This window comes from Cuculus canorus, chromosome 1 (genome assembly GCF_017976375.1).
Source record: "Cuculus canorus isolate bCucCan1 chromosome 1, bCucCan1.pri, whole genome shotgun sequence".
NCBI lineage: Eukaryota > Metazoa > Chordata > Aves > Cuculiformes > Cuculidae > Cuculus > Cuculus canorus.
In genome coordinates, this window is record NC_071401.1 from 87,554,203 (window position 1) to 87,582,028 (window position 27,826).

A 27,826-nucleotide genomic window follows, 5' to 3' on the forward strand; every position below is an offset into this window, starting at 1 on the left:
TCTGACTTGTGCTCATTCCAGTTGCTGTGGGTTCATAGTTCTCTATGAACTTCCTCCCTCATTGTACTTGCAGTTCAAAAGAAAAACTTCCAGACATCCTCCATCCTTCCCCCTCTCCCTGCTGCCCATCATACTCACTCCCTGCTCTGAATTCCTTTTTTATTACTTGATCTCCACTCTGTACACCCCACCCTCACGCCTGCTCTAGCTCATTGCAATAGTCTGCTGTAGCCAAGGCATCTGCCCTCAGTTCTCCTATTACTTTCTGCTGGCCGCCTCACGTTGCCTGCCCGAGACTGCTACTAAATAGTAGAAACAACACAGTATCACATCTTCAGGGTTTTAAACATGCTTTTCCGTTTTAGCAGCACTGTGTTTCAGGTTCAAAACTAAAATCCATTTTTTTCCAGAATGAAAAGTAATCTGGCTTTCAGAATCAAAATGGAAAAAAAGTATTAATTATTGGGATTGTAAAAAAGAAATGGGTATATAATGAGTAAATTTCCCCACTGGAACAAGGTGCTCAGTATAGATTCCTGTTTTAGCACGTTTACTACATTAAAAGCTATTTAGTTTTCTGATGTTACAATAATTGCATTTTTATAAAGACATTATAGGCTGCTTGATACATAGACACCTAACCTGTGCTATTTATTCTGTGGCAAGATGAGATGGAGGTGTTACATCAGCAAGATCCTGCACCTCTTCCTCCACCCGCATATTTTAATAAGACTCTTTTAGTATGGTGAGGCATACTCATAAGCAGCACGTCCAACAGAAAACCAGGCCAGTTTCATCTGCATACATACATATTCCACTCAGAGCAAAAGAGGCAAATTTGGTTAGTGTAATAATTTTTTTTTTATTTCAGTTACTTTTTCACATATAACTTTATGTAGGCTACAAAAATCGTGAAATACAGAAATGGTATTACAACTGCAAACTTAAAAGTCTTGATAAAAAACCCATGTGTCTTTCCCTGCTAACAATGACCATTTAAAATGAACCACATTTTGATGGATTCATTTAATAAACACATACAGACTTCTCAAAAATAAATAAAGAACAACATCAGAAAAACAATAAACAACATGAAGCATTTAGTTGTCTCTCTTTTTTTTTTCCTTTAAAGACAGAAATGAAATTTCTAGGCACAGTTTTAGGCATTATAGAGGACACAGAGGCAATAGGTTAGTGTGCACTGCTCTGTACAAAAATACAGTCTGAATAAATTACATTGCTAGCCATAAGATTAGACTTCACTTACCAGTCAGTTCATTGCATGTTTAATATACAGTTACATGCTAATCCATATAGATCATTTATATTTCAAACACATAGGTCTCTCTATATTTGTTTTTAAAATTTACAAAAGCTAAACGAAGTTGTGCAAGAAATCCAGAAGAGGTGCTAGGTACTTGTCAGCACCAGACGGTATACTTTAAGCTTAAAAAATACAAATAACTAGCCCTGCTTGCAAGTTTGAGATATATATATATATTTATTCATATATATTTGGAAGAAAAACAATGTTTTTTTTGTGTGAGAGAATCATCCTGCCAGTGAAATAAAACCAAACAACTGAAATAATAGTGTCATGACACAAAAACAGCAATACAAAATTATTACTTTGCCATATGTACACTCAAGACACAGACACATACCCTTTTTTATGGCTAGGGAAAAAAAAAAATCAATCAGTATAATGTTGTATTTACTTTTAGTTCAGCGCTGAGAAACAGAATGCTTGCCAAAACTGGCAGTGATAGGGGAGGGGGAAAAAGAAATGGCAGTAGCAACTTAAGCTAAAGGTAGGTACCTAAACTCATATACTAGGTGCCCAAACACAAAGGACCTGAGGAGTTCAAGGTGTGTCCTAATAGATTGCATTATCAAGAGGAAAAGCAGGTGTTGAGATTGAAAATCAGATCTCTAACTCAAATATGAATGAAGAATCTTGTCTTTAGGCATTCACACGTATAGATTTCTTGCCTGAACATCTTTCATATTAAGAGCTGGGTGACTTCCAGAGCTCATCCCATTAATTTGCATATGCCTTAGGCTTAACAGTTGTTTTCACTCAAACTGTACATGAAAAATTACTTGATAAATTAGTGGATATGATGCGGGTTCAGCACTGTACCTTCTTGTCAGCACAGGTGAAGTGCTACACAATGTCAGCACTAAACCACTATTCTCCAAGAGATGTACAGAAATCTTACTGTGAGCTTCTCTGTTAACCCAATTCCCATGCCATACTACAATGTTCTCCATGTTGCTAAATAAAAGCAGAACTACACAGCTGTTCAGAAGGATACAGAGTTAACTACATACTGAATATCCACCTTAAGTCAGCCTCAGGAAAAAAAAAACCCAAACAACAAGGGTTACAAATGCTCTCTGGTGCCTGTGAAACAAGTGGACATAGTTTTTCCTCCCATCCTTCTTGTTCCCCAGGCATTGCCATATAATCTCTTCCGAGTCAAGCTATCATTTTGCTCTGTCTAATCTAATTAATCACAACTGGTCCTGGAAAAGACTGCTGATAAGGAATATCGTCCCATGGCAGATTTAATTCCAGAGAGCCCCAGAGTTTTATAAACCAACTTTGTATGTCAGCAATACTTTCACAACAACCTCCTAAAGGCAGCCCTGTGGTCCCATGGTCATTGCAGAACCTCTGATAGCACAAACATTAACACTGCAGATGCAGTTTTAACACTGAGTAATTCAGCAGTCTTTTCCGTGGAACCAGCAAAACCATTTGTATGTGCAACCCCAGCATATCTGCTTTTGCAGAGGCCTACACAGAATATAGTTTAAATTTCTCCATTAAAAAAAATAAGTTTTTTTTAAAAAAGATTAGAATTGTATAAAAATATGTTCATAATTAATTTAAAATATCCAAATAAGCAAATCTTAAACAAAAATAAAAGTGAAGTGGATTAAATTTATGTAAAAGTCATTTTTATCTTGGGTTTCAATTCATGTGTACAGTCTCTAGATATCTTAAGCAGGAAACACACCAAGCAAGGAGCAATTAGATGTACATAATGATTAGCCAGTCTACTACAAACTCAGCTTTTAAAAACAAGAGATTACCTCCTGTAGAGCTAATGTTTTAATATGGACATGATGGGGTCTCAGCTTTATTCTTTATGATCAGAGACACTTCACAGTCTAACTAGATTTAAAAAAAATGGCAGTGTTTTCTTCACAACAGCCATAGAAAACAATTTTTAGTAAGTACGAGATTACATATGGAATAGCAAGTAGGTATTTCATCCAGCTCTACCTTAACTTGATGTGAACTTTTAAGCATTTCCCATAACACAGAGTCTGTACAAAGGGCATATACAGAAGAGAAACCATTTGAAGTTTATTTTGTAACAGCAGCCAAAATTGGGGGTACCAATCCAAGACTGTCAAGAATGCATACAAGATAGTATTTTAACCACTTCATCACAGCCTATATTACAATTTTAAGATGAATTGTCTCTCTACCTCTGCATTTATAATTGTATTACATATTCATTTATACTAACAAATAGCTTTCAAAAAATATAACTGAACTTGTTCCATATGCATTCTTTTCATGAAGTTAAATGGGTACTCAGGACAATTGCAATTCATTCATGCACTTTAGATGCCTCAGGGACAGAGGAGTTCTTTTTCTGCTTCCCCTTATCTCCACCCTCCCAGCAAAATACTCGGAGCTGAGACAACTTCCAACTACACACTAAGAAGCACAAGTCTCCGGGCTTAGACTTCCTTCAACAATCTGCTACAGCTGGCACAGTGATGTCGATTACCAATTCATGAAATCCTGTATGGTTGGTGGCTTGGGTTTTTTGTTGTTTCGTTGTTTTTTGGGTTTTTTTTAAATTATTATTATCCCAGAAAACCGGTGAATGCAGATATTAGACTATTAGACAAGTCATTAACCAGTTACATTCACTGCCCTCAACACAGTCGCTTGCAACTAATTCCTTAAGAGCTTTATTGAGCAAGTAACCAGGGGCCAACACAGCCTATTGTACAAGATGCCATTGCCTGCCTCACAGACATCTGAATCCTCTATGATACAGGGAAACTTCTAAATGGAGCCTATACCAGCTGCTCCCCTGAAGGCAAGAGCAGATGCTGGCACTGCATTCTCATTCCAACTAGTTTTCTCACAATGATTGCTGTCATGTAGATCCTTTTGCTTGTTGTCAGGAAAAATGAAGCTTATGTATCAGCAGCTTGCAGCATCTGCCTATGTAAGATCAGCAATTGTAGTGTTTGCAGTTCTTTTAAATGGTTGTAAAAGCTGGTTACAGTGTTCACACCCAAAAGGCAAAGGCTATTTTATCAACAGAGCAGACTGTTTGGTGCTCCACAAGTGTTCTAAAAAAACTGTGAGATAGAAAAGATGGGGTAATCCTTTTGTTATTTTTCTTTTGATTAAATGATTCTAGTAATAGTCTTCATAGTTCTTAGGGTTCAGGCAATAAAGAATGGCACCCCCAAATGAAAATATAGTTGCACCCCAAGCCAGGCCATAGCCCCAGTTGAACTCATGGTATATTTTCAAGCTGACTGTTTCGATGAACTTGATTGGGTAAAGGACTAAGCTGCACACCTGAAGAACAACTGAAAGAAAAAGAAATAAATGTCAGAAGAAGCCTTAATTCATTCCCATAAAACAACAAAAACATCATATAACTGAAATCCATATTTAAAATGTTCTTGGTGCACTTTTAGCTTGTAAGTACTGCTCTTTTTGAAAAAAAAAATTAAAAAATCTTCATTTTAGCTACAGCAAACAGAACAGTTCTTCCACATGCCCTGGTTGATGGACAGATGTTATTGCCATGGTGTAACAAAGATCCTTCTGATGTCCGAGAAATAAATAGTGAGAGCAATCTTTTCAAATTATTTTGTCTCTCCTTTGTATTTTAGTTTGTAGTTATTATTTCTTCCATAATAACAGAACTAAGATCTATAAGTTCTATAGCTATTATAAATAAGTAAAAACAAAAAGCAAGAATGACTACTACAAAATATAGCTCAGAATAAAATCATTTACTTAGTCTAGAAATAATTCATTGTAGTAGGTGATGTATATTTATGTTCAGTAGAAACTCAGTGAATTGCATATTTCATACATATTACTGTGTACTGTAATCAGAATTAATGATATTGTTACACAGAATACCAAGGAAACCATAAACTTTGATCAGTCACTAAACTGCCAACTGGCAAAACGTTGCTTTGTATTACAGACTTAGGGGGTGGGTCAGAAACACTTCATAATGAAAAAAGCTAATAAATCTGACCAAATCCAAGGCAGTAAAAGCTTAAAAATCATTACTTGCTACAGCACTCTGAGAGCCGTATCTCCTGCAGCCTGATTCACATGACTGCAGTGGAGTTCAGCAAACCTGTTAATTAATGTGTTATATCAAAAAATTCCACATACAGCAACCTGAAAACACACAGATAAAGAAACTCGGTTTTCTCAAGAATATTTTAGTTTTGTTGGTATCCATTCTCTTTTAAATTCAGGTGCAGTGTTAACAAAAAAACTGGGACAACAGTTTCCAGGGTGAGCAGGTGAAAATTTCACTTGGTTTGAAGACAAGAACAAGCTGTATGATGTAATCACTTGTCTAGTTCTGCCACCCAAAAAGACTAAGCTTCACAGCAATGTACAAAGCATCCTTTTTGCCCCTCAAATACATTATATGGCCTTATCACAGCATTCCTTTCCAGCCTTTAACACCACGAATTTTTTCAAGACTTCAACCCATGACTGCCTCTGCAAACTATGCCGGCCCCCTGACTAGAGGCAAGCGGGAACATCCACAGTTTTGCATGTGCTTAAGTGTTTGCAGGCCTAAGATAGGAAGTTCAATAGTATGGAATGCAACACCATAATAACTACTTTCATAACGTTTACTGGGTCACTTTTTTACATATTTTCAGAACAACAAACACTGCTTAGAGAGTTGTTATAAAGCCAGCACCAATATAAAATGCCAGTGGTAACAGGAAGGAAGACTACTTTGGACTACACAAGCCCTTCCGAAATTATATTGGGAAACTGCAGAAAAATAACGTTAATTATAGTCTTCTACTGCTTGAACACTTTTAATGCTCAGAATCTGTCATTTGCCTTTTCAATCCCACACGGACTCCAGTGTTGTTGAACTGGCACCTTTCATTAGGCCTGGAGACAAATACTCTTCTGCCTTCTGGATGGGGGCTGGTATGGAGAGATGATCTCCATGTTCATTACACCCTCAGTGATAACACTTGACAAGACACTTACTGGAAACTTCTTCCCTTCTTCCTCTCTCACTTAGCCTACAGCCTAGTCTTTGGGCTCTTACTTGAGACTAACAATCTGAATAATGTTTAGATAGTGGATTTTCTGATGTGGATACCAAAATCCACAGGATTTTCTTAATTCTAAAGTTATTGAAGTGTTACATTGTGTTACTCTATTTTAATACTTTCTTTTTTTGTCACAGAACACTATGCAACACTGGAGAAATTTTGACAGGGTATAGTAGAGAAAGCATCTCCTCTTTTATGAAAAGATCATGCACTCCAATTCTCTATAACATGAGCATCATTACACCCCAAACCACCTGAACCACATGCTCAGTTTTCAGACATATCTTTAAGTCCATTCAAAATTAAAAAAAAAAGTCCGAAGTTGAATGGACAAAGTAACCTACTCGGCTCATGTGGGGCAAGTGGTGCACATCATCTGCTTCAATTCCTCCAAGGTTTGCAACACAAGTTTCCCACAGCCTCCTCCTCCTCCTCCTCAAGAAACTGATGTGCTATTGTCTAAAGAAGTGGTCTGCGCAATGGGTAGGGAACTGGTTGCTCAGCTGCACCCAGAGAGTGGTGGTAAATAGCTCCTTTTCAAGACAGCCACTTGTCACAAGTGGGACTCTCCCAGGGATCAATATTGGGCCCAATGCTGTTTAATATCTTCATAAGTGATCTGGATGATGGGATCAAGGGTACTCAGATTAAGTTTGCCGATTATACCAAACTGAGTAGGGAAGTGGACACTTTGGAAGGGAAAGCCATCCTGCAAGAAGAGGTAGATAGGCTGGAAGACTGAGTTAGTAAGAACCCCATGAGGAGTTAATAAGAAACCCATGAGGTTACAGAGCAGCTCTGTGGAAAGAGACCTGGGGGTCCTGGTGGACAACAAGCTCAATATGGGCCAATAGTGTGCTGCTGCAGCATAAAAAAGACAATAGGGTGCTGGGTTTCATCAATGGAGGCATCACCAGCAGAGATAAACAATCATATAATGGTTTGGGTTGGAAGGGACCTTAAAGAACATCTCATTCCAATCCCCCTGCTATGGGCAGGGACTCCTCTCACTAGATCAGGCTGCTCAAGGCCCCTTCCAACCTTGCCTTTCCAAGGATGGGGCATCCACAACTTCACTGAGCAACCTGTTTCAGTGTCTCACCACTCTCATCGTGAAGGATTTCTTCCTAATGTATAGTCTAAATCTTCCCCCATCCAATTTACAGACATTCCTTCATGTCCTATCACTACAAGCCTTTGTAAAAAGTCCCTCCCCAGCTTCCTTGTAGTCCCTTCAGGTACTGAAAGGCCACTATAAGGTCTCCTCTGAGCCTTCTCTTCTCCAGGCTGAACAATTCCAACTCTCTCAGCCTTTCCTCCTATGGGAGGTGCTCCAGCCCTCTGATCATCTTTATAGCCCTCCTCTGGACCCATTCCAACAGTTCCATATCTTTCTTATGTTGAATATTCCAGAACTGGACACAGTACTCCAGATGAGGTCTCACAAGAGCAGAACAGAGGGGCAGAATCACCTCCCTCGACCTGCTGGCCACACTTCTTTCTATGCAGCCCAGGATACAGTTGGCCTTCTGGGCTGCAAGCACACATTGCCGGCTTGTGTCAAGCTTCTCATCAATCAGCACTCCCAAGCCCTTCTCGGCAGGCCAAGAAGTCATTATCCCACTGTACTCAGCACTTCTCAGGCCACACCTGGAATACCGTGCTCAGTTTTTGTCCCTGATATACAAAAAAAAATGCGGACAGTGTGGAGAGGGTCCAGAGAAGGGCCACTAAGATGACCAAAGGACTGGGAAGCCTGCCATATGAGGAAAGGCTGAGAGAACTGGGTTTGTTCAGCCTTGAGAAAATAAGACTTAGGGGAGACCTTATCACTATCTTCCAGTATTTAAAGGGTGGCTACAAAGAAGATGGAGAGTCCCTGTTTACATGGAGTCATATGGAAAAGACTAAAGATAATCAGTATGAAGTCCTCCTGGAGAGATTCAGACTGGATGCAAGATGAAGTTTTTTCACAATAAGACTGCTCAGCCACTGGAATAATCTCCCCAGAGAAGCAATGGATTCCCCAACACTGGACACTTAAGATATACCTGGACAGGGTGCTCAGCAACCTTGTCTAGACCATGATTTTGCCAAGAAAGTTAGATTGGTCCCTTCCAGCCTGGTATTCTATGATTAAGTAAGTTTTTCAGCTGCTTCCTGAACTTGGGACGCAGCATCTCTGCTGAGTCAATACAGAAGCTGCATTATAAAAATGGTGGTGCTGGCTAGTAAGTTCTGTATTTCTTTTCTATACATCATTCCTCCTGTTCATTCATACGAATAAAGCACTTAATTGATAATCGTTGAAACTGCAACACCAGTTGTTTAACACACATTCAACTGCTACCTAGGAAGCTGTTTGTATTTAATACAATCTATGCAATTATTTGGGAAGCAGCATGAAAAGAAACAGGGACTATGCTGATTTTTAAAATAGTTAGCTCAAGAACAGACCTCCTTGCTACACAGGAAGGCCAGGAATTTCAGCAGGAGGCCCAGTTTGGCCAAACAGCGATTTTCTCAATGAATGTGCAAGAAAGAGGCACACGAGCATTAAAAAAAAAGACAGACAATTAGATGGGGTATAAAAGCACTGTTCTGATACAAAAATTGGGAAGTTTGAAGCCTAGCTGGAGCCCAGCATTAAGTTAGGAAATAGCAAAAAAGGTAGTAAAATAAAAAATTCCACAGGTGCATTAGTTGCAAAATTAAGTTCAGAAAACATGTTTATACAATGACAGCCAGCAAAGACAATGCACTGTGACAGTTTCTCCAAAACTTCTAAATTACGTGGTTTGGTAGGGTGTCAACAGTGCAGCAACAATTCAGAGATGACTTAGAGTTGCATTCATACCTATTGGTATAGATGGAATTGACCCAAAGATGATGAAAGAGGTGGCCAATGTGATCACGAGCCTTCTATCATCTGTGAAAAATCAGAGTGACTAGGGACATTCAGATAACTGGAAAAAGGTTAACGTGTGCATATTTAAAAAGGCTCTAAGTGAAAAATCCACAGAATTACAGGCTGGTCAGACGTAACTCAATCCCTAGAAACTATGGAGTACATCCTCTTGGAATCTACCTCCAAGCACAAGCAGAACAAAGCAATGATCAGTAGTTAACATGGACTCACAGCTTAGGACAAGGGTCCAGAGAGCTGCCAAGATAATTGGAATCCTGGAGCAAATCATCCTTAAGAGGAAGATGAGTGAGCTACATTTACTTAGACTCATGAAGACATGGCTAAGGAGCAATTTCAAACCAGCCTACAGTTGCCTGAAAATGTAGCTGCAATGATGACAGGAAAATAAATAATCCTTCTTTGTAGTCTCAGGTAACCTAAGACAATGGCAGTGGACACAAATCTCAGTTTCAGAGATTCAGGATGAACATAAGGGGAGAAAAAAAAATCATCATAAGGAGGGTAGTATGGAATCAGGACAACTTGCTTGAAGAGGCAGTGTGAGCCTCATCGTTGGACTTCCAAAGACTAGTCCAGACAAAGCTGCAGCTGATTGACCTATTGTCCATGATTGTCCTGCCTCAACAAGAAAGCTAGTCTACATGACCTACAGAGTATCCTTCCTATTAACATTTCTTTGATGCTATGGCTCTTATTGCCACCCTGTAGCAACTGGCACTACATCCTACTGAATAAAATTCTGTCCTCCAATATACCTGCAATTTTTTCTTAGCTTCACTGTAAAATTTGACACGTAGACTTTTATCTTCCACATAATTATGAAAATAGTTAATAAGACAGAACTCAGGATGCAATCCAGCCAGATTGTGCTCTGTCTCTGTCGGGACACAAAGATACATCCTCCAACTATTTTCCAAATATTATCTGCTGTCATTCTTTTTTACTCTTTCACCCATAATACATTCACTTAGACATTGTTTCTCTAGCTTACATAAAAGCATGCTGTAAAATGTTCTAAAAGCTTACTAAGCTCAACAGGCTATTCTTCTAAACATTGTTAATCCACAGCCCCAGAAAACAGACATCTTTTAAACTAATTTTTTTGTTTGCTTTTACTCGTTTTCAATAATTACACTTCCTCTTTCTACCCTTACATTAAGACACAGTTAGCACTCAGTTGCATGGTAACCATATCATGAGACTCTTTAAGTGACAAGTTTGTGAGCCATGTTTTTTCCGTTACCGGAGATGTTCCTCCCCCCATTACACGGAGCTGACAGTATGTACTTTAAACACATTCACATCTGTAGATCACTTGCTGGCTTACTCTCAGTATCTAGGTTCAATTATTTTTGTTTTCCCTTTGCTTTCTCATTTCTTCCAGTCTTAGTCAGTCAATCTTCCTCCTCACCTACAGAGTTGCTAAATGAAATCTGAAGCTGAGAAAATAAAAATAAAAAAAAACCCAAACCCTAGAAGGAAAAAAAAGGTCTGGAGCCAGCTCTCTGGGCTTTGGAGTGCCTGGAAACCACTTTTCCATTTTATCCTCTTTTTTTTCTACATGATACCCACACAGGCCATTAAACGTCTCTGGGCAATTCAACCTGTGTCTTTCTTCCAAAGGCAGCTGATAAACTCCTAACTAGAGTCATACAGAATATTTGGTGTTGTCAACAGATGCACAGGTTAAGGCAGGGTTTATCCTCAAAGATCTTCGGTTGCAAAAGGCACAAACTCCACTATGCTGCAATCTTCATTTTCCCTTCTTAAGCAGGGGATTCTTTCCACAATGCTTTCAAAATATGTCAGTCCATATTCATCTCTAAAAATAGCTGACATCAAAAACAAAATCTGTAGGAAGTGACACTAACAACATTAGCATCAAATCCCAAAAGGATTCTCCTCAGATTTGCCAGATAATGAAGAAGAATGAGGCAGGCTGTCTTGGCCTCATCATCTCTCTCCTTCTTATACGCTTCCAGCCACGGCTATTTCAAATGCATGCATGCACACACACGAATGAGTGCACACACACATGCATACACACAGTCAAAGGGAAGAGGTGAACACCGCTTATGAGTTAAAGCACCATTATTTGTTCCTTTTTGATGTAAGTTGGCACTAAACCTCCCTATCCATAACCTTCTGTAGTAAAGGCTAGAACTAATTTTATGCAGAGGAGAATAGATGGAGCTTTAACACAAACAGCAGGATTTCGGGATATTTCTTGCGGAAGATTTCTGTCTAACGTAACTATATAGTAAATGAGCATTAAGTCAGACAGTGTACGGCTGAAGAATTAGCAAGTTAATTTCTCAAAACATTGGGTAGTAAGTCAACTGCCTAATAAGAAACCATAAGAGATATCAAATAAATCTATTTCCTTCAAAGTTAACTGCCCAGCATGCTTTATAATCTCAGAATTAATACTGAATTTTAAAATAATAGCAGCAGTGCCTTTAGTTATTTAACCAAGCAAGCAATGCGACACATAGAACAAAAAAATATGATTTTTACTCAGGAAATATGATCCCAGGTTGCATTCATTTCTTAAAAGCAAATGAGATATAACCTACCAATAACTCTTGAGGAAATGAAAGTGTACCTTTAAAGTGCTACAGCTCAATCAAAGCAACATTAACAGCAGGGGGCAGCAGAAGCCTTCCCTGGAGCTTTGTTTCATTCCTGAATACCCTGCAAATTCTGCACTCATATCTTTTTGTATCTTTATGGGTTTTTTTTAATACATCTCAAAGACTAGGTTCTGTCATCCTCTTCATTATGTGGTACCAGAAGTGGCTTAAGCTGCTAGCTCAAATGCAGATATGAGTGGCAGGATGAAGGCAAGCAATGCTCCCTGAATCTCAGGAGAAACACAAACATCCATGCTGACTAAGCCTCAATAGACCAGAATGTACAAAAGGAGATGATTCGCTACTGTAATTATACCTCAGTGGACCAGTCCTATGGACAGTTCAGATTCACAGGTCTCCCTTAAGATTTTGTGATAGCCCATATGAAGTGTTCCATTTTTGCGTTTTTAAAAGCAAACAGGGACTGCACTGTGACAGCTTGTTAAAGTAGTAACTAAGCAAGCAAGCTGACAAAATGAAATTAATTCCTTATGACACAGGGGCATATATAAATACCTTGCAAAATAATCCTATTTATTTTCACACGTAGGGCTTCAAGAGTTCATATTTGAGCATTAATGATCCTGTTCTGAAACTGTAAAATGAAGACCACTAAAATAGCAGAAATGGCTTTGCATCAAGAATAAAAATGGGGACATGCAGCACAAAATCATAGACTAAAAATGGAACTCTGAGATCTATCCTCTGTAGTTGCCCCTGCTGAGTGTACTTTACAAAACAATAAATACAATGCAAATAAATAATTGTTTATGAAGCAGTAATAGCGCAACTGCAAAAATTATTAATGCCGTGCAGAACCAGTATCCTGAAAAACCTCACCGGAGTTAACACTGAAGTAAACCAAACGTCTCTGAATTAGTATGCAGAACATGGCATGTCTTCCTTCACAAAAGTGAAGCTGCTCATGAAATTTTCATAATGGTGCTGGTAATCTGCTTACCTGCAGCAAAGAGCATGACTGCAACTGGTCTGTAGAACCGCCTCCGAGATCCCACGCAGATAGAGATCAACCCAACCAGGAAAGCTATGAGAATGATGGCAGCACCACCCAACAGCAAAGCAAGAGTAGCTATCTGCCAGTCTACAGGGAAAAAAAAGACAAGAAAAATAATAGTATTTCCTTAAAACAAGCCCATAGGCTTGACAGAAATAGCAATATGAGGAACACAGAGACTACATCAACACTTGGGTAAGTAAATAAATACCAGGGCTTTGGATTCCTTTTCCCCTAATTAGTGAAACACCTTTTTATATATGTATATAAAACACTTATATAACCTATACTACATCTGATACAACTCGGGAGCAAAGTACCACAGCTTCCCACACTTTTTCAAGGCTTAGTTGGCCTCCCTGGGATTTTGGCTCGAGTAAGCCTGCATAATTTGGTCCCATGGTTTTGTCCAATTTAGAATGAGAAATTGAGACCGGGTCAGAATTAGCCAGCACGTGTTAGCTGACCTCTAGTCTGCTGTAACTTTCCCACAAAAGAGAGTGAATTTCAAATTTCTGCTTGAGCTGATTAGGGTGACACAGGAAGGGAAATGCATGGAGACTCCTCATATACACACATCAACTGGGAAGTACCAAGACCACATAATATGAACAGCAAAACAGAGGTAAAGGAAGGCGATGCTCAAAGGAATTTTAAAAAAAATCATTTTCAACACTAAAAAAAGGTGGAAGTTAAGCTCTTATAAAGGCAGTAGTGATTACTAGATTCAGATCAAGCCAAATCTAAGTCCATTTTAAAACACAAGTTATCTTTAAGGGTCAAGTTTCCTTTTTTTCCTCAAAAAGCAACTTCTGGGTTTGGCCCACTGTATTTTTCAATTATTTTCATATATAATGGATGTAGTTACAAACAACATCCTTGCCAACTTAAATCACATTAAGCAAAATCCACTTCCAAGGTCATGACCACCACGGGTCTATACAACATCCAAGATCTAACTTAAAAGTGTTCCTAGGATTTTAGAAAGGCACAGATTTGTATTGTCTCTCTCTTTGCAAGACAGCATTTAAGGCTTTGTCTCTCTGCAACAAGCCTCAAGAAAAAGATTCAGATCACTATTTACTGTTTATCACTACTACTTAGTAGTTCAAGGAAGATTATCTAAAGTCAGCTTGTAGGAAAAAGGCCTACGGATCCAGTGCATCTCATTACTTTGAAAATACTAGCACTTGTAAGATACTCAGAATAAAACAGCTGAATGTGTTACAAAGAAACTAAGATTAAATACTTCCTAAGTAAATTTAGAGATCTTACTAAAATAAGAACAACAAAAATACACATTCTCTTTTTGAAAAGGGCAAAGTTCAGTGTTTTAGAAAACAGTATATCCAGTTTTAAGAGGGATCTAATCTAAAGGTACCAACAGTGCGGCTTTGGGGTTTGAGGATGGAAGGCTTGCAGCCACTATCATCAAAAAGTCTTCATATAGTATATGAAAAAGATCAAGATTAAAAGAAAGTGAATAGAAGAGCTGTAAAAGCATTTCTAAAAAAGAGAAAAGGGGGTGGGGGGTGTGCAAGTACACACCTTTATTTTGATTCTTTTTAGAAATCCAGGCATTTAGTTAATTAATACTTCAATTACTAAGTACTCAACTTTCCAAGGTCTTTTACTCCTTAATTTTCTTACCGGACAAAACACAAAAGCTGGGAACAATCTCTTATTCTCCTACCATCAACATACAATCTAGAACATCAGCTTGCTGCGCGACCCACTGCTTTACTATTATTAGCATGGAAATACAATTTTAGTTATGGACGGGAATGTCACGAAGAGTGTTTTTTAATGCTTCAGAAACACCAAGTGGTTAACATACTGATGATTTAGAAAGCATTCTTCCAATATCAGAATGCATTACAGATATAACATACCGAGATAAATCATCAGAATGCGCTACAATGGAACAACATGAAAGGAATCCTTGCACTAGAAAATTAGACAGATGCAAAGACTAGACACAGGAATTCATATTGCCCCAAAGTTAAAAGCCATACAAAATTGATGAAATATATCAAAGCTCCAGATGGGAAAACTCAGAAACTAAGATTTTTGAAAGCTCCTACCAACAATAAAATACTAAATGTCTTTGCATTGATCAGATGCCAAACTCTAATGCAAACAAAAGGTGTGTAACAATGGAGTAGCAAATAAACAAAAAAAAAGTCGAATATCTTATTTCTTTCCAAAACCAAACTGGCAAGACCACCAAACAAGTGAAAATATCTAAGGCAAAGATGATGTAAGCATAGGGTTAGAACATAGTTTAGCTTTCAGGACAGATGTATCTTACGGATTTGGAAAATTTAAAAAAATAAACTACCTTTCTGTAGTAGTTATGTGGGAGGTAGAAGGGTCAATCAGTGTTGGAAGACACCTACACTCCCAAGTAAAAAAGAATGGGCTTGTTTAAACGAAATAATTTCTTGACTAAGGAAACCTACTCAGTGATGTTGACAGTAGGCGTTTAATGTCTCTCACTACTAGCTGAGGATCAAGTATTGAACATTCTGTTCTGGGTCACAGTGTCTGGAATTGCCTCTTTATTTTAGCTCCAGCCTCCATTTACAGGGGCATACAATGCCACCAGCCTTCACCTTGAGCTGCAGATGAGAGGGATTCTGCGTAAAAGAGCATCATGCAGGTCAGACCCTCATACACAAAGAACACTGGACTGAATTTTCCTATACTGCCTACCATAGAAACATGGTTAAATGTCCTCATGATCTTAGAAAAAACTTAACATTCAATTCTGAAAGCCATTTGATCTGGTGACCAAAAAAAAGCTTATGTTGGATTAAGGAAGTAAAACCTTCTCCATGGGCCTTTCACTAACAGCAGTTATTTTTTAAGAACAGAAAATCCAGGCCACTGAACTTTATATAGAAGAAAAGAAACACCCAAAGAAAACTGAATCACTACCTCTGAAGGAAGAACACCCTGTAAGTTAGATAGCTACAACAACATACCCACATACAGCAAACAGTCTTCTACAATAAAAAACTGTAGTCTTCCTCAGACCAGCAGTGACTTATAGCACACAGCATAAAATTGGGAACAGCAGATTGCTCTGTTACATAGTGTTACTGGTACACAGAACATAAACATGGTTAGCCTACTTCAGAGTACGCAAAACAGCCTTGCACCATTTCTAGGCATGCACCAATCTTGCAAATAAGTTACTATACCCAGTTCAGGAGCCTCAAGAGTTCAGAGAGACAGCTTGTTCTCACAGAGATAGAAACATGCATAAACATGAGCAAAAACGGAATTATAGATGATCGTTATTAGTTTTCTGGATTCAAAACACGATTTGGATCCACTTTAGGAATGTAAATCCATATTTTTCACTGCACATCACTGGTTTGTTTACACTGCACATCCATCAAGGAAAATGTTAGGAACTAGTAAAATTGCACTCCCACAAATCTTAAAAAACTTTTAGATTTTAAGAAATCCTGTCATCTCACAGTTATACCCAAATTAAGTTGCTTTGTTGGTTTATAACTGTGGAGTCAACAGAAAGTATAACTTTCAGATTTTTTTCGGTGTTCACGGTGCTAGCAATGTCAAGAATTATACCGATAATGCCACTTATACCACCTGAACAACTAGAACTAATATATTTTGACAATCATTAAGTAACTCAAGACAGACTATTTAAGAAAATCCTCACTTAATAGATGTTATTTTTAGGTCTGAAAATCCAAACATGCTTTTGTATTGCACAAGAAACATCACAATGCCTGTAGCCATGAGAAATAAATACTGTAGTTCGGAGGGTGACGATAATGTTTGCATAATTTTTACTGTAACAGTGTTAGAAGTCATGGACAACATTTTGTCAAATATATGAAACATTTGTGTATATGGCTCGTTCAGATAATGCAAGTGAACTGAATCAACCTCTTCAGAAACAATAGAGTATTCTTTTCACACAATGGTTCTCCACCATGTCTTCTCATAAAGACCATAAAGAAAATGAATGCAGCTGCTACCCGATGAAGGTAATGACTGACCTAGCACTAAACAAAACACAACAACACTTTTAGGTAAGTTGTTCTGATTCATTACAAAGCTTCCACTTATCATGTACTTGCAATCAGACAACTAATACTCTTAGAAATTATAATACTGCATTCAAACTCAAGAATAATGTATTTGAAAGAAGGTGTCAAGTGAAGCATAGGAAGTTGAGGCACCCACACATAGAAAATTAAATATAACCCACTAAATGTCATAACAATCAAGGCAAATAAGATAGCCAGAGATATTCCCAATTGCTTCATGTTCAAAACTATTTCTAAGCTTACAAACAGTGATCAACTTAGCCATCAAATGGCCAATGAAAGTTTAAAAAGTATAGTGATTATACAAAACCACAAAGGTAGTATCTAAAAAGTTTCTAAAAAATGCATTTGTTGCACCATCAGTAAGATTTGCTCTTTCTTCAGTATGATCAGATGCACAGACTTTTGTGTAAGATCAAGTTCCATTGAATTCAGTAGGTATACTGAGGTTAAGTAAGTACTACAGTCACCACTAAGTTCTCACAAAACTATTCCACAGAGAAGTCAGTCCTCTGGAACCTCACCTGAGCCAAAATTATGGGTTTTTTTAAGGAGCTGCTCAGATGAATTCTGCTCTGGATGAAGGGCAAATTGGCTAAAGCTGGGAAGCCCAGCATCCATAACTTTGGCCCATACTATGTGCCTGTACAGCCAGCACCACACCTACAGTCTTTTGAGACTCTGTAGCGTACACTTCTGCACACTGCAGAGAGAAGCTCTTTCTGGCAGGAACCATACCAAACCTCCATTAAGCTGCTTTAGCTACAGCTTCCCACAGTGGAGCCTTGTTCAAAAATTGCAATAAATATATTATTTTCCACTTGCTGCCAGTTTCTATAGTGTGTTTATTACCGCAAGCTGCTGCTCAGATACCCTGGCTTTTACATTTTCTTTTTATTTTATGGATTAAGATTTTTCTAAAGTATGAAAATTACTCATGTGTATAGATTCTCAAGTCACTTAAACTTAAAAGTGTTACCAGAACCGTGGGAACCAGACAGCTGTGGCTGAATGCATAATGTTCTTAAGACAGAACTCAAACGCTCTACACACAGCAGCATGTGGAACAAAGCACTTGATATCCAAAGACTTGCACAACACAGGTGGGCTTAATGGTGAGGCTTTCTCACAGTTCTAATTTACCAGGATTTTGACAACGTCCAAATAGAAATTTGAGCACTGGGTGCCAAAACCCATAAGCGCGTTGTAAGGATAATTCAGAAGCTTCACATAAGGCATCAGTTACTTTCCACTTGCTGTACAAGATGCTTGTAGAATGATTTAGTGTTCCTGATGCTGAGTGAATAGTCATTTAGAGCCAGTCAAAGAAAAAGAGAACAAGCATAGAGACACGTCCAAAAAACAGCTAACTGGGGCAAACCGGGGTGCACCTGTCTCTTGCCAAGATGCATAATGCTAATGGCTAATGATGGCAGCTGACTAATGAAGGAGGAAAGACAGGTGCCCCCTTAGCTACAATATACCAGGGGCTAGAAGACTTCTCAGAAACTGCAAGGTCTTTGCTTCCCAGCTCTATCTTCAGACTTGAGCCTCTGCTCCCACTTCACAGAAGCATTTCTTAACCACTAGGGTAGATAAACTACTCTCTTCTTCCATCTCCTATATCCAAGCTGGAAGAAGATAAACATGAGATCAATAGGGTCTGTGAACAAATAGGTAAGTGGGAATCCAAATCTGAGTCTTGTTTCAAAGTGCTCCTTACCTAACTGGTCCTTTCCAACTTTCCAGTGCTGTTTACAAACCTTTCCATACGACTACCCAATAAATACCCAAGTGTTACTGTTCAGGAGCCAAGACTCAGGTGTCTCAGCATTGAGGGAAAGTCCTTAGTAGTCAAGGTTGCATCCCTCTCACTCAGGCTCCTCCTGTGTTTTTCCTTATCTCCACAGCAAGATAATCACGATCAGAGAGGAACAGGCTGGCTCCATTCCAGGCAAGATAACAGTCCACTAGCAGGATGTTCCAGACAGTAGGTGCTCTACAACCAATCCTTCTTAGCCTGGGAAGGATGTGCTTGCTAAGTCAGGCGATTCACTGGGCAGCCAGATTCCACTCGCCTTTCAATGGCAAGCAGAGCTCCTCTCCCTTCCACTCGAAGATGCCACTGAGCATGGGGGGACAGTTTGGTTCCCGGAGAAGTGAGCAAGCACGCAAAGAAGAAATGGCCTCAGTTTCTCAGTATGATCTCTACGGCAGTCTCACAAAAGGTACAGCCTGCATTAATCTGCCTGATGTCTCCATTTCAGCTGCTCTGTGGGCCCAAGACTGCTGGACTCAAACTGTGCGTGCTTCGACACCACTACAAGTTTTATCTCCAGTCTCTACAGGAGATCAGACTGAATTAAAAAAAGCAATAAAAATATGGTAAGCAAGTCTGTTGTTAAGCAAAGGAGACAGATTTTGCAGGAGAAGATGGTGTAATGCCTGGCAGGGTTACAGATGTGTGATAAACTTGAAACATAGTAGGTGCTTTCTCATCTGCCCACCACACATCTCTCTTGAAGACTACAGCTTACATTTCTTATTTATACAGAATATATAAACTTTAGGGTGGGAAAAGGGAGTGTACAGCTGCTCTCTGAGCCATGGCCTACCTGTATTTCTAAAAACACAGAGCAAAATCCTTTAAATTAAGTGCATCTTCAAATAAAGAGTTAAGTGTTGCCATTATGTAGATCTTTATTTTACTTACTTTTGCCAATGGAAGACTTCAAGACAAGCACAGCATTACAAGAAATCATGTAATCTATAATTCATTCACAGAACAGTACAGCATGTACTTACTCATTTCTTCCACTGGATACATGGTATTATTCTGAGATTAGCTCACTACTATAACATTTCAATTATTGGATATTCATTCATTCAAGAAAAAAAAAACAAATCACATACACCCACAACTCCAAGAACCTCACAAAAACCTGGAAATCTTAGAATCGTGTCATTAAAAGAGAAGTGTGGGAGATGTGTTATACAAGCTTTTCAAGAAAAGCTCACCTTTCCTGCCCTTTTCTATATATATTACTACATTTTAGCACTCTGAAGAAGGAAGAGGTACACTTTGCATCGGAACAGGACTGTAATTATTTCCCACAGTTCCCAATGTTCTTCAAGCAAACTGGCAATCTTTTGCAATTTTCAAAACTCATTCCATTGTTCCGTGAGAAAACTAATTAGCATTTAAAAGAGTTCAAGGAGTACTTCCCATCAAAACAATGGCCTTTTTATTACAGAAATGGAGCAAGTAAAAACACAGAAAAGCTATACAGCTGGATAGACTTTACCCCACCTCCTGCTTGTTACTTTGAATATTATGTGGTCATCTTTGGCCACATATCAGTAACAAAGGCAAGGTTATTCTCTAGGTGATTCCAAATATAAAATCTCATCAAATATTTAAACTGCTCATATTATCCCTAACACAAGAAACATCTTTTAACTTATTGGTGCAAGACTTCTTTATTAAATAAACAAGACGAAGCAACAGGATACATTACTGATTTTATAACTGCAATGGACAACAGCAGTAACAATAATCCACTAAGGCTAGAAGTCTTCCTTTTTTTTTTTTTTTTTAAGGAGTATTATCAATGACAAGGCATGTGGTGCTCTCGATCTAATCAGATAAACTCACACAAACTTCATGCATTACACATGAATGTGCTGTAACCATGTCTCTTAACTGGTTGGAGAAGGGTGGCTGAAATGGTAGTCTCCATCATACTAAAAGGTCCAGACTGCTGAATAGGAGTCTTAGATCTGCTACTTCCACAGAGCACGGCTTTGGGAAGTCTGAGGCTACAATAACTGGCCCATTGTGAAAGAGGGAGTGAACCTTAAAATATCATATCTAGGGCTACTGTGAGGGGTAGTTAACAAATTCAAGGCATTCTGAAGACACTGAAGGAGCCAGGGAGACATCAAACACAGAGTATGAGTCATCATACAATCACAGAATAATTCATGATGGGAAGGACCTCTGGAGGTCATCTAGTCCAACTCCCTGTGGAAAGCAGGGCCAATTTTCAAGTCAAACTCAATTTCAAAGTAAGATTAGCTTGCTCAGGGGCTTAGATGGTGAGTTAGAAGTAGTACGGCTTTCGATTTTATATCCACCTTCAGATCATAGAATCGGAATCACAGAATCATTAAGGGTGGAAAAGACCTCGAAGATCATAAAGTCCAACACAAAATGCTGAGGATGATTAGAGTAATATGCAAAGCCATAAACTAGCTTTCAAAACCAGAAAGAAGGTTTTAATAATTGCTCCTTACATTATATGAGCCACTTTCTTCAGACTTAGTAAAACTACATTTGTTGTTCTCATGTCATTTTACAGCAAACTCTTAGCCTTGCTGAGCATTTTATAAATAAGTGTCAACATCAACTCTGAGCAATGATCCAGATCTTCTAATGAGGAAGCTGCTTTTGAGCTAGCAATTTCCCCTTGGAACAAACTCCTTAGATTCAAAACAAGCAGATACCATCCAAGACTACTGAGCCATGTTAAATCACATATCTGCATCTAATGTATAATTAAGGTTGAACCCCTTCAAGTGCTACCAAATGAGCAGCCTCTGATGCTTTATTTTAAGAACAAATTAGAAGAGAATTGTAAACATAAAACTAGACTCAAGTTGTTTTACTGCACTATTGTATAAGTTAAGCTTACCTTCATGGTTTGTCCACCACTAAGTTTAAACATGTAGAGACTTTTGCAGTTATTTCCTTTAGATTGGTTTGTCTTTCAAACATTTAGAGATGGCTCTTAAGGCATATAATGATCCTATAGAAAACTGAATTTTGCATAAAATAATACAGAGGTTGAGAAGTAACAAAGTCATATGCCCCTCATAAACCAAAATGAATATAGTTAACCAATATGAAACCAATCAAATGTGTTTTTATATACACTATTTACACAATAAACTGAAATGCTGTGAAGAAGCCATTGTTTTCTATGACTAGCATATACATGTATTAAAGCCAAAATAGATGTCTACCTGCAGATCATATTCTATGGAACTATTTACATCTTCCACATCATATTCGATTATCTTTGATTTAAAGAACTATAATGGTTACAGTCTGTTGCATAAATTCAAATTTACTGTTACTAGTTCTGCAGGAAGAAGACAATTACCCATACAGCTACAGACACGCCAAACCGTTCTACATAAGATGCATTTAATTTTAGGCAGATGCTGAGACAGAAATAAATATTCATATATAACTCAAGTCCTGATAAGTCTGCAAATGAACCATCACAAATTAGATATAAGCCCCTTCAAATGAGGTCTAAAAAAAATTTTTGTTTAAAGACACCAAAGGAACTCTGTAAGTTTGGGGTTGCGGGGTTTGTTTTCTTTTTAAGTTTAGCACGAGTTTAAAAAACAGCTGACTTAAAGACAACTTGTGCATCAACCAAGTTAAGCTTTGATCATAGCAAATAATTTTATGCCCATACAGCTGGTAAAACTGTAAAGCAGCATTGACGGATCTCAAGATTTCATCACAGAGCTTTCTGTACTGGCAAGTTTGTTAGTTTTTCAGACCCTGAACTTGCTGTTAGTGGGAATTTTAGAATATCATCAAGGGAAGAGGTAAACAAGGGATATGCAAAAATACCTTTCCAGCTGCTACAATTATAGGAAAAAAAAAAATTGAACAGGTGATTTACATAGACCCCAAAGGCTCAAAAAGAAGATATTTTATAATCTTCAGATTTCTAAAAATTAACTTGACTCACTATTTTAGACACTTGAAATAGCAATATCCTGCAGTACTTACACAACCTTAAAAGCAGTACAAGAGCAAAGGATTGCTTGCAAGCTATAAAAAAAAAAAAAAAAAAACCAAAAAAAAAAAAACAACAAACCCTCAAACCAGTGAATGAATGGATGCAAGAACTCCCAAGCACTAGCAACACTCAAGGAAAACAGAGGATTATTTCCTGCTGTAACAGCCAACATAATCATGCTCTGTACATTTCCTTCTGCTCTCCACTACTAAGTTGCCCTTTTGATAGCAGTCAGGGGTCCTACATCTAATTACAACAAAGATTTTTAATTAAACCTCGAATATGCTTTAACAGCTTCTAACATGAGCTCGCCCTTAATGGTGCCACTTGAGGTGCTCCTCTTCAAGAGATCACGAAGTAAATCTCTTAAAACCACGGGTGAAGATGCCTTTTTTCTCTGTGTACTACCGCTTTTCACAGCTAGATATAAGCTGCTTGAACAAATATCAAGCCAAAACAGCTTTCACAGTGGGAGCCTTCCACTGTCTCCAAAATATACCGCTTACTAGATTCTTCATGTTGGAGGGAACCGTGTTTAAAATATTAAGGTAAGCACACAAAATGGTCTCGAATATGAGCCTCCAATCCAACTGGTGAACTTATTAGGAGCCTTCCCATTGACTTTAAGGGGAATTGTAGCACACTAGCAGAAGGTGAAAAGAGAACAGTACAGTTTCTGCTATTTCAGGTCTCAGAGTGCAGCATTGTGTGCCAAGCAGGAGGAAAATGAAGGGTTTATTCCAGTCACCTCAAATAAAACAATCATTCACTTCTTCCCCAGTAGCTTGTGAAACCTGGCTCCACTAGACTGGAAAATATCGAAGGAAAATGAGTAGAGCTCATTGAAGAAACTTGAATAAAACTAGACAGGCAGGAATTTTTGTACAAGGTAGAAGAAAGCAGCAGGAGAGGAAAAATTTTCAGCACACAGTATCCAACAAAATTACATTTGTGTTCCTATCCATGCTCACCCATTCATCTCCACCTTTCCATAAACAGACAGGTGACCAGCAAAGCAATGAGAGAGATTCACATCCTTATATGCTGTCCCATAAGCTGTTCTGCTTTTCTTAATATCCTACTTTTGTGTGTGCACATGTATGTGTGGAGGGGAGACAGATTTGAGAAGGGAGCCCAATAAAGCGTGCGTGGAGGTAGGGGGGAAGATTTGGAGCAGGTTCTCATTCAAGACATCTGAAAAGTCTTTCTGCCATCAAGGGGATACTATTTCAGGAGACAGAGAGAAGGGGCAAAGGATTCACGTTGCTAAGGAGACAACGTAGAAGCTGACATTCCTACATAAATTTCCGTTTATACTGGGGAAAGAAAAGAAAGCTCTCCAAAGTTTGTGTAGATACCCTGGAAACAGATTGAAACCGACATTTCTTTACAAGTCGTATTGGCACTACACGATTTAAAACAAAACCCCACACAACATTCATACCCTCAAATATTATTCCACACAATGACAAAAACAAAAAAAAAAAAGCACAGCAGCAAAGGAACCTGTGCAATTTCTAGTCAAGCAGAGATCAGTCATTTCCCTGAACCGATACAGAGATTACAGAGAAGTGAGGAAAACGGAAAGCACCTAGAATATACAGTCAGCCTCTTGCCCAAAACAAACATCTCGTCCCTGTGTGATTTACTCAACCAAAGAGCACAGCGATCCAAATGGTTGATTTAGCAATGCAAGTGTGTATGTGGGGAGGACAGGGGTGGGGAAAATGAAAATAGAGAGGCGGGGGCAGGGAAGGGGAAGAGAGGCTGGTTTCATTTGTAAATATTTTTATTAGGACTCCAGAAGTTACTAGCAGGCATAAAGTAAATAAAACAGCCCATGAAAACCGGAAGAATTACGTTAACACAAGAGAATTTCCAGAAAAATATTCAACAGGCAGCCTGTTTATATCCTTCTCAACCTGTTTTCTAAGTACTCCGAGCAACAGTGAAGTGATATTAGAAAAAACCAACTATGACCAAAGACCCAGAAAACCGAAGAACGAATAAGCATAAAGAACTCAGAACAGGGAGCGCAGCATTAATGCAAAGGAGCGTGAAAGACGACGAGAAGATCACTACCTGCTAAAGACAGACCCACACAAGCACATCGAGGAGGACTGAGAGAGCACCAGAGCCCAGGCGTCCTTGCTTGGGACAAAATAACAATCGTTTTTTTGTTAGGAAGGCCCAACTTTCCAAGACTGGTGACTTGGGGGGATGGGGAGGGAATTATAAGATCAAGATTCCCAACAGCTTCTGCCTGAATGAGAACAACTGCTCCAGAGGGGAAAAAAAAAAAAAGAAATAAAAAAATCACCAAAACTAGCCGAAACTCAGGATCTTTTGCGAAAACACAAAGGCAAACATCGAATTGGTGTCCCCTTTCGCTCAGAGGAGCCACGGTCGCCTCTCCCCGCGCGCAGCACCTCGCAGGCAGCCTGGAGCCCAGCACAGGCGCTCGGCGCTCCCCATCCAGCTCAGCGCTACTGACGGCGACCCCCGCAAACCGGGAGCAGTAGGGTCGGGGAGGCAGGGAGGAGGATGGAAGAAGCTTCTCCGGAACGGGAGGGTGCGGAGGACAAAGGTGCCAGGGGACTTATCCCAGCGGCAGGCGGCGCGGGGAGCTCGGAGGGGAACGGGAGAGGGCGCGGCAGACCCCGAGCACCGCTCCGTTACGGGGGTGGATGGTGGCGCCGGGAAGGGGCTGGAACGCCGTCCCGGAGGAGAAAAGATCGAAGGAGGGGAGGCAGGGCAGCCAAGGAGCTGGGAGGCGATGAGCCTCCGCGCCCAGGTGGGGCCGGGGGGAGGCAGAAAGAACCGAGGGAGGGACGAGGCGCGGAGCGGGCAGAGGGGATGGGGGAGCCCCGCGCAGCCGGATCTCACCGCTGTGCAGCGTCGACTCGCAGAGCCAGCTGTCCAAGTTGCCGGGCTTGCGGCAGGACTCCCAGAGGGACAGGTAGTACTGGTGGTCGGCCGTCACCCAGGCGGGGCTCAGCACGGCTCCCAGGTCCAGGCACAGCGCCAGGAAGATGCACACCAGACCCACCAGCTTCAGCGGGGTCAGCACCGAGACGCGCACCTCCTCCATGCCGCTGCCGGACGAAGCCATAGGGACCGGGGGTGGGGGGGAAGGAGGAGGAGAACGTTCTGCCGCCGGCCCCGAGGGGAACGGGAGCGAGAGCGCAGCTCGGCGCAGAAGGGGCGGGCGGAGCGCGAAGCGGCGAGACCAGCGCTGACGAACGGCGAGGAGAGGCTTTCCGCAGGCGGCGGGCAGCGCCGCTCCCGCCCCGCTGGATCAGGTGCAGCAGCTCCCCCCGGTCCCCCCGACCCGGCGCGGCGCTCCTCCCCCTACCCGCCCCTGCCGGGGGGAGGCGGGGGCCGCTGCGCCGTGTGTGCGGGGACGGGGCTCGGCCCTGCGGCTCCGCTCCGCCCCGGCGGGGATAAGTTTGGAGAAGTTTCCCCCCCGCCGCCGTAGGCGGTGCCTGGGAACCGCTCTCCCTGCATCCCGTCCTGCATCCCGACTCGCCCTTCATCCCGACTCCGCATCCTGCCCCCGCATCCCGCCCCGCATCTACCCCGCATCCCGACCTGCATCGAGCCCGGACACCGCATCCCTGCCCGCATCCCGAATCCGCATCCCGCCCCGCATCCCGCCCCGCATCCCGACCTGCATCCAGCCCGGGCACCGCATCCCTGCCCGCATCCCGACCCTGCATAGCGACACAGCATCCTGCCCCGCATCCTGACCCCGAGGTGACAGCGGGTGTAGTTGTGCACGTGCCCGTGGTGGCCACGGGCGACCCCCGTGGAAGCCCCGGGGCATCCCCGGCATCCCCCAGCCGCACCCTCAGTGCCGGCTCCGCGAAGGAGAGAAACGAGGAACCAGGCGAAAGGAAAGGCCGCCTCGGATGCTGGATTATCAGTGCCTGACCTTCATTCCTTTTCTGAAGTGACCTTTAAATCGCGAGTTATTAGTGGAAGGTTTAAAAAGAAAGATAATTCGGCGTTTCATTGTTCGTGCGTGGACATACTTGCAATTCCCGCTCCCTTCTCCCTGTCAGGGCTGTTTCTGATCACAAATTAAATCTTGGGGAAGGATGAGTGCCCGGTTTTCATTTCATCTCTGTTTATTTTGCTTAATTAGCACTACGGTTCTCAGAATGTCAAGGGCAAATGATTTGGTTAGTTATTAAACACAGATACTAGTATAATTCACTGTCTAAAGCAGCTCTCCCTCATGAGACAGAAACACACACAGACCAAAGATAGAGTATAATGTCCATTAAAGATTATTAAAAGAGAAAATGAAGAAGATTCAACCCACAGGTTTGAACGCTGATGCTGCTAGTCATGTTTGAGGCAGGGCTGTAAAATGGGAAGGGGAAAAAAATCAAGCCAGGAAAGCTGTCATCTAGTGAAGAAACATAAAAAATCTATCCCGTAACTGCTAATTATTATACCCATATTAATATCATTGAGCTTTTTTTCAAAAAAAAATACTCAATTTTCTTTCTAAGATCATAATGTTTCTTTCTTCCAACTATAAGAACATTCCCATTTCAAAAGTTGCAAATCTAGATTCTAATGGTTTACATAACTTTCTTCCAAGTTTCATTTCACTCTTTTCTTAGACCTTTAAGGCAGAAACAGAAAGAAAAAGTATCATTTAGATTGCAAGCTCCTCAGAGCACAAACAGCTTTGTTCTTACAGCTGTTTATCGGATTAGTGTATAAAAGCTAGTCCTGGTTTGCCAGTGGCGTAATGTTAGAGAACACTTACTGGTATTGCAACAATTTCTCCTTCACTTACATATTTAGGTGCGTCCTCTGTTGAAAACACAACCACCCAAGCTCAGTACCCTGATACCATAGTAGATGTATCAGAGCATGTATACAGAGTGTGTGTTGTTAGCAGAAGTTAGGCATATTTCTATGGGGACTAAGCCATCGGT

General features: G+C 40.3%; 1 protein-coding gene across 1 annotated transcript; it reads right to left on the reverse strand.

Annotated features, from left to right (window-relative positions):
* Positions 1-837: 837 nt before the first annotated feature.
* TMEM47 (transmembrane protein 47) lies at positions 838-26,128 on the reverse strand. Its single transcript, XM_009558546.2, has 3 exons — positions 25,758-26,128; positions 12,908-13,048; positions 838-4,635 (listed from the first exon to the last, which is right to left on the reverse strand). Exons 1-3 carry the CDS (start codon positions 25,981-25,983, stop codon positions 4,457-4,459), a joined length of 546 nt encoding a protein of 181 aa, XP_009556841.1. The 5' UTR covers positions 25,984-26,128; the 3' UTR covers positions 838-4,456.
* Positions 26,129-27,826: the final 1,698 nt, after the last annotated feature.